Source organism: Xiphias gladius, chromosome 14 (genome assembly GCF_016859285.1).
Source record: "Xiphias gladius isolate SHS-SW01 ecotype Sanya breed wild chromosome 14, ASM1685928v1, whole genome shotgun sequence".
NCBI lineage: Eukaryota > Metazoa > Chordata > Actinopteri > Istiophoriformes > Xiphiidae > Xiphias > Xiphias gladius.
This window is the reverse complement of record NC_053413.1, coordinates 9,630,149-9,637,631: the sequence shown is the minus strand read 5'-3', so window position 1 is coordinate 9,637,631 and position 7,483 is coordinate 9,630,149. Positions and strand designations below refer to the sequence as shown.

General features: G+C 39.4%; 1 protein-coding gene across 3 annotated transcripts; it reads right to left on the bottom strand.

Moving 5' to 3' along the window:
- Positions 1 to 268: 268 nt before the first annotated feature.
- Positions 269 to 7,462, bottom strand: ro60 (Ro60, Y RNA binding protein). Of its 3 annotated transcripts, none has more exons than XM_040144685.1 (9): positions 7,362 to 7,462; positions 5,708 to 6,314; positions 4,379 to 4,599; positions 3,527 to 3,673; positions 3,292 to 3,429; positions 3,067 to 3,183; positions 2,564 to 2,680; positions 2,199 to 2,345; positions 269 to 1,743 (listed from the first exon to the last, which is right to left on the bottom strand). In XM_040144685.1, exons 2-9 carry the CDS (start codon positions 6,294 to 6,296, stop codon positions 1,591 to 1,593), a joined length of 1,629 nt encoding a protein of 542 aa, XP_040000619.1. In that variant the 5' UTR covers positions 6,297 to 6,314; positions 7,362 to 7,462; the 3' UTR covers positions 269 to 1,590. The 3 variants fall into 3 exon arrangements, with proteins under 3 accessions (XP_040000619.1, XP_040000620.1, XP_040000621.1); XM_040144686.1 differs by lacking the exon at positions 7,362 to 7,462 and adding an exon at positions 7,192 to 7,303; XM_040144687.1 differs by lacking the exon at positions 7,362 to 7,462 and adding an exon at positions 7,088 to 7,185.
- Positions 7,463 to 7,483: the final 21 nt, after the last annotated feature.

Genomic DNA, 7,483 nt, shown 5'->3' with positions numbered 1-7,483 from the left:
GCTTTATAGCATTTTGACCTTTGGCCAAAAAGACAGTGGACATTGTCTGAACACAGTATCAGCATGTGTGGACAAAAATTCTTCACAGTAACATGGTCAGGAGTTTATTTTTCTTCATATAGAGTGAATTACACTAGAATGGACAATAAGTGACAAGTTTACTGAATGCTGTCAATAATTACAGCAATTACTGTTGCTTAAAACAAGAAGCACCACTGTAGTTGTTTACTTGCATTTCCCCAAAATGAATTTGCCCTTAACGCTAAAACACTGTACAGTGTGTGTTTATTATGTCTGAGGAAATATAAAGCATTGTACTTTAAATCTCTACGGTTACATGTTTTACAAAAGTACATTCAATTCATTTAATTCCAGGAAGGTAGCAATCATCTGTTAGTTTTTGCATAACGAACATTCTTACATCAAAAATATAGAATCGTTGCTGTTCTAGCAGATTCTGTCTTGTTAAACAGTTGTTAAATAGCTATGATTTGTCCTTCCTGGACATAATAATACAGTATAATCCCAATTGTGATGCATAGAATTCAGACTAAAATATGAGATCAAGTCAATTTCTCCAATTTACAGCAAACTGACTTACAGTTCCAAATATTGGCATCATTGTTTCACAAAGGAATATACAACAACCAATAACCCAAATAATCCCCCAAAAATGTATCATGACATTTAAGAGCACCAAGGGTATTCTTATGTGGAATAAATTTGACAAGAGCAGAACATATAACTCAGTTTTAAAATAAAAATTGGCTTAGTGTAAAACAAATGTTAATACAACAACTAAGAATTGTAGATAAGCTAAAGGCCAGAGTTGTGTAAACAGAATTCTACACATTAATATTACTATTAAAAAAAAAAATCTTCTCTGGTCAAATAAATCAAAGAATTTAACAGAATAGCCAGAAAAACTGCAAGGTATTCTGTTGACTTTTGGTGCTTTGTTTCAGTTCATCTCTATCATATCTGTTAATAATTTATAATAATGCTACATAAAACAGAGGGACAGGTTTTCAAATTTAAAACACCTCTACAATCACATCAAACCTGCTAAAATCAAACCATAGATGCATACTAGAAACTACAGTAAATCCCCCCAAAATAAACCTAGAGTTGCACTAAGCCTCTAACATTCTGACTCCTACACTTTTCCTCTTATTTAATCTACCAACATCTTGCTATAAATGAGTTGAATTTATTATTGAGTGGGTTAGTATCTAATTAAGAACCATCAAAGCACTAAACAGCTTGTCATACAGAGTGCTGTTTGCACCTTAAGTCTTGACAGCATGATGTGCAATGACATGTCTTATCACCTCCTTTTCAAATTTCAGAAAAAATATATGCACACAACATTTGTTATTTTTGGAGAGTTTTGTCCAGCCCGCTGGACACTTTGTCAATTGACTTGTAAGCGACAAAATACAAAAAGAAATTGGAGTTGTAAATGTCAACATCTTTTGGATTAGTGCTGTTTTAGGGCACGCTACATGCTAAGTGAGCCACGTTGGTCCACTTTGCGCCTTCATTTTGTACTCTAACCACATGATTTAAAGACGAAGTCCCAATACTTTATCAGATCAGATCCTGGGCTAGGTTACGAATGACACTCAAAGCTCCGAGGTCGAAGCCACAGATGCTCAGTAAACCCCTGTCTTCTGTGTCTACGATGGTGTGTCCAATGGAAGTCAGCCCACACATCACCAACTTGGAATTGGCTCCTGATTTCTGTTGAGAAAATGCACATATAAAAATAATTATTTAGCTTTTTTTTTTTGTTGGTTGTTTTTGCAAAAAGCATGTATGTATGCTCACATTTACTGAGCCTTTAATTCTTGTTACTGATGAAAAGTAACTGTCGTAATTACAGAAAATTAATTGTGTCCTTTCACCCAATCTTATTACAAAGGTCTATCTAATATAACAACACAAATAAAAACAATGTATGACGAAAACCGTGTACTCGTCAAATGCCATGCCAATCTAGAAATAAACCCAGGGATCAGCTTTAATATAAATGCGAAAAAGAACCTCATCCCATTAGTCTGATTAAATCTGTACCCATTAAATTGCGAATTAACATGACCTTGTGTTTGTGTAATCCCTTTTTCAAAAACAATCTTTACCTAATAGATGAGTCAATTAAATCCCCTGCCCAAGCAGATGTGAATGAATAAATGTACCTGTCTGTGCTTCTGTAGAGACTCCACTCGGCTGGCAGTAAATGTCCACAACGGGTTGTTGGTCAGAACAATGAACACATCTACAGCTTTCCCATTCTCTGTGGCCCAACTGATGGGGAGGGTGCAGTCTGTGCTCCCACCTGGGATCTGGGGCATATGGTGGAAAGGCCGGAGTTCAAGAGCAAGAAATGTTCAGTGAAGACAATGTGAACACAACACCTATTCTGTTACCAGATTTCTAAATTTATTAGACAATTTGTATGTATTGTGTACTTATTAGTGGTCATAAAATGATCTTATTCCTTTAGTATAATGATCAGTAACTAAATACTTTTTTTACTCCTTGATGCTCTAATATGCCTTACCTTAACTAGTTCAACTGTTGCTTGTGCGAGAGTCATGTCAGCAGACACAGTGCATGGAACCAAAGTTCCTTCAGAGTAGGCCAGCACTTGTGTGTCCACCTCTGACCTTGCAAAAATCTGCGTCAGACACAAAGGTCAAAAGAAAAGCATGAATTCACTATTACAAAATGAATCTCTCTCACATACACACACATGCGATGCAGCAAAATAAAACAACCTGCTACAAGTATCCTCTCATATTACAATTTTCTCAACAAATCAGAGAATCATCATTGTGATGTCACACATCTAAGCCAATAACTCCTTTAGGGCCTGGGGAGTACAATAATCACGCAGTGGAAGGAATTTTGCAGGAATCCGCCATGTGTCAACAGACCAGTTCCTTGGCCCCAGCTTCCTCCAAAGATGGGCCGGTTCGAGCCCTGCTCACAGACGCAGCTGTTCCGACTGCAACAACAAATACCCACACACTGTGTAGCTATCTAGCTCTAGCACTGTCTTACCATGGTAATGGCAGCAGCAGCAACAGCAGTGCTGATTGATGTCCCTGGGACAATGCTGCTCAGTGATGTGCTCACATCTACTGCCACTACGAAGCGTTTACCCACAGGCTCCACATTCTGAGGACAGAAGTGCAACAGTACAAGAGATTATTTATGTTATTTAATGCTATTAGTTGCTGTCTTCTTTGATGGTCTGTGAGAAGCTGTGGAAATAAAAGAACCTACCATAAAACTCTTGTAAAAGGCAGAGTCCATTGCTTTGAGTATGCTGCTGTCTGGTTCCCATTTGGTTTTACCCTGGTAGCCTTGACCTCTTTTGTAGTTCTCTGTAGCCAAGAGAATGCTGAAAGGGTGGACCTTTGCCTGGCAATTTCAAGAGAAACATCAAATACTCGAACGCTGTCTCATGTTTTATCTAAAAAACAGCTGTAAATTAATGAGAAAGATCTACGGGTCCTACCTTATTTAGCGCCGTCTCGCTCTGGATTCTGTCACATACAGCTTGAGTCTCTGGGCCTCCTGGTTCAAGAATTTTGTTTGACGTCATCTTACCCAAGATCCTCAGCACTGATTGGAGAGGCATTTCCTTCAACAGAGCTCTCCATATCTCCAGAAAAAAAACAAAAACATAATCACATATTTCCTTAACAGATTCCTTCCAGATGATATACTTCCAATCAGTCTTTAACATGTCTAGCAGCTCATGCAAACATTTGTCCCCCCCCAATATTCACTATTTCTTTGAAAAGTCTGTAGGGAAATGCAGTTCACAGTGTAGCCACGATGGCACATTTCTCAGTTGTACCGATAACAAAAAACAGTTTCCAAACTAGAAAATGCACTAAGTAGAGCGCATACCTCCACCAAAGCCAATGTCAAAAAACATTCACCAGACTTCAGAGAAAAAAATTCAGATTCATAGTAAACAATCCTGATCTAAATCCCAAAATATAACAGGTTCTTCCCTGCCCCCTCCCTCCACCAAGTTAGGTGCAAATCAGTTTAGTACTTTTTGTGTAATCCTGCTGACAAACAAACAAACAAACCAGCAAACAGACACAGGTGATTACATAACCTCCTTGGCAGAGGTAATAACAAATACCCTGACAATGCAATGTTGTTTTGCAGCTTATTCTATAGTGTTGGATGCGGGATGTGTGTGAAACAGTATCATTGGTCCATAATGTCAGTTTGATGAAAACAAAAGAAGCTCTGAAAATAATCCCGATGTTGAAATGACAATGACAAAAATTATTTTTTTTTTTAAAAACCGAAAAAAAAAAAACCAAAAAAAAAAAACCCCACCACTCACCTGTTTGGACTTCAGGTGGTCCGTCAGCAGCTGTTCCCTCTCAAGTTTGTGTTCCTCTATTAAATTAATGACCTCTGTTTCATCACAACTGTGCTTGACCTTCTCCACCACTTCAAGATATGAAAGTACTTTGACAACCTCTTCTGAGTTCTCTCTGTCTGCGTAAGAAACCTGGACTTCTTTCCATCCTTTTGTTACATATTTGCTGATCAAGGCAATTGCTGGAAAACACAAATGTAAGACCATTACAGTCTGACTTAAGCAGCCCTTTTCATCTATTTCACGATGTAGAGTTAAAACTTAAATCTTGCACAGTGTTAGTCAGGACAGGTTTACAGATATACAGGGTCAGGCCACATATAACAGATTCACCCTACAACACAGCAGCAATGTAGTTAATGACAAGCTGGTAAAGATAATGCTTTTTCTCATTGTCTTAGGGCTTTAGTCTCCTGGTCGACTGGTTGGTTGATATGCTCTCACCCGAACAAATTGTCAATGGGGGGACAATTGCTGGTGTAACTTTTATAAGGAGAAAAGTGCTACATCAATTGTCTTCCATGATTAATTAAATCGCCCAACCTGATGGATACTGCTAGGTCTAACTTTTTTTAACGTTTACTAAACGTTTACTCATCAACCAACATGGCATGTCACCTAAAAACGGTAGGCTAACTTGTCGTCAACTTTCGCGTTTAACACTTGAGGCTTTGAGTGTATATTCCTCAGCAGTTCTTGTGGTGGGATCACCATTTCAAATAAATCTATTTTTGGAAATCATATGAATATGGGCAGGTGCACGTTGATTGGCTCTCAGTCTGTTGTTACCATTTCAGTATAAAATACATAGGTTAAAATGAATTAATATGCTGCAAACACTATTTTTTGTGTTTACTTATAATTAATTTAGGTTTATAAGACAGTCAGACCTTTATTAAAGCTCCCACATACTGCTAATATGGTATTTAACTTATTTGGCTTTCTAATTTTGCAGTTGTCACTGCCTATGTTGCTGTTGCAGAGGTCACACCGCACAAATACTGTAAGTAAAGTAGCAAGGGAAAAAGTTTCTGAGAGTATGACAATAAATTGGTAGTCATAAACAAGCCATCTCCAACAATGACTTAAAGACACTAAACAGTATATTTCCTTAGAAATTCTACAATACAATGACTTAAAAAACTCTAGCTTTCCCAGAAGCTGAAAAAAAATGTGTTATGACCTTCAAGTTATTTACTGCAAAGCATGGATATTATAATGTCAGATGGATGATATTTTTGCCTCTCCGCTTTAAACCACAGTGAATAATGTGGGTGTGTGTAAACTCACCTTCATTAGCTGGTTTGGTGTGAGAGAGCCTGAGCAGATCCTGATGCGACCATCCCTCTCTCTGTTTACATTTGGTCACAGCCGCAGCCAGACTCATGGCATCTTGCTCATTATACCAGTCAGACACTGCTTTCCTCAGGGCACGTCCCCAAATCCCACACTTCATGCCCTCTTTCAATTCCTTCTTGTACTGGATGAAAGAAAACAGATGGGCTGGGTCACGACAAACTTCCTTTAGGGCCTTGAACGCTGCCTGCCTTGTCTTCAGCTCAGAGTGCTGAGAGCACAAAGCCAAGGCAAAGAAGGAGGGGCTGAGTCTGACAGCTCGCCCATCCTGAGAGAACCTTTTTATCTCCTCCACCACCTCGGTACCCCGGCCCTCCTGCAGCAGGGAGAGGAGGGCTCCAGCACTCTCCATGCTGACACGACCCTCCTCCCTGGCAGTGTATATGTCCCCCTCAGAGCCATAGCAGAGGAAGCGGCACAGTCTCACTTTATCGCTGACCTCCCGTGGACAACAACCACCACCTGTTGAGTTCAGGGTGTGGTTGCTCGATGAAGCTATTGTAGTACTTCCCAATGGCTCCATTGTAACGCTAGACAAGGCCTGAAACAGAAAATGGTGAAAGAGAATTTTAGTCGCTACTATATTAACTGGGTACAATGAGTGGTTGATACTTAGTTAAGGATCCCTTTTTAACTTTGCCATCAAAGTTAGATCAAAGTCACACCGATCAAAAAAATAATCAGTGCACTATCAGACACAGCTGAGATCAACAGAATTATGCCTGACTTCATTTCCCTTTCATGGCATTGTTTTGGGACAGGGTTAAGCCGCATGTAAAACAACGTTACCAAAATGCCACAAGTTTGAGCTCTAGTAAACTGCTGTGGAGATGTATGGCCAAGCAGAGTCTGTCTATGAACACAAGATAACGCTGACTTCGCTGGCAGCATTACTTACTCACTGCCTCTGTGCACTGACAGAAATAGCTTAAAGCCGATTACAGGACATGATGATACACAAAAGACAGATACCAGCCACACTGAGCTGTTTGTATAAGATGGTAGAAAACTCTACCACACATAACGTTAAAGTTATATACAGCGACAACAAGCTCAGCTGTTAACTAGATTGTCAACTTCAGGTAAACTGCATTTACAGTTCAGGTTGCTAACTCCGTTAGGCTAGCAAAATAGGGCAGTCTGGGCAGCACGAAGTTAGTCAACGTTAACCAGCTGGCTGAGCAGATTTTAATAATGGTCTATTCATGTTAAATACTTATATAGCTAGTTATGAGGTAAAAATAAATAAATAAATAAATTAAAAAAAATAAAAATAATTATATTTATATATATATATATATATATTCACTCTACTCCTAAGGTTTCTTTGCTTTAGCTGCACAGTAATGTTACCCATCCGGTGTCCTCCAACCACAAACTATAAAGTCTCATATCTGAGCTTTTTCCTAGCCGGGTACCGGAAAGCTGGGCTAGTCGGCTTGGTGCAGCTCGCCTGGGATGGGCAGCTGGCTCCTTAGCTACGATAACCTTAACCAAACTGTGTCGTTTTCACTGCTAACATACACTGTTGCTAATCACAGCAATTTTTGTCGCCAATCAGACCTGCGTGATATACACACGAACTTACCACAATATACGTGCACAGTGCTCAAGTTTTTGATGTAGCTAGATGACAAAAAGGCCTTCCCACTGACCGTCAGTGAGCTAACCAGGGGCGGTGCCGTGATGGATGCTGGGATACAGAGTACC

Coding starts and splice junctions, on each gene's coding strand:
- ro60 (XM_040144685.1), bottom strand. CDS start 6,296: ATGGAGCCATTGGGAAGTACTACAATAGCTTCATCGAGCAACCACACC. Junction 3,430..3,526: donor GCGAGACGGCGCTAAATAAG/GTAGGACCCGTA, acceptor TGAAATTGCCAG/GCAAAGGTCCACCCTTTCAG. Junction 2,346..2,563: donor CAACAGTTGAACTAGTTAAG/GTAAGGCATATT, acceptor CATATGCCCCAG/ATCCCAGGTGGGAGCACAGA.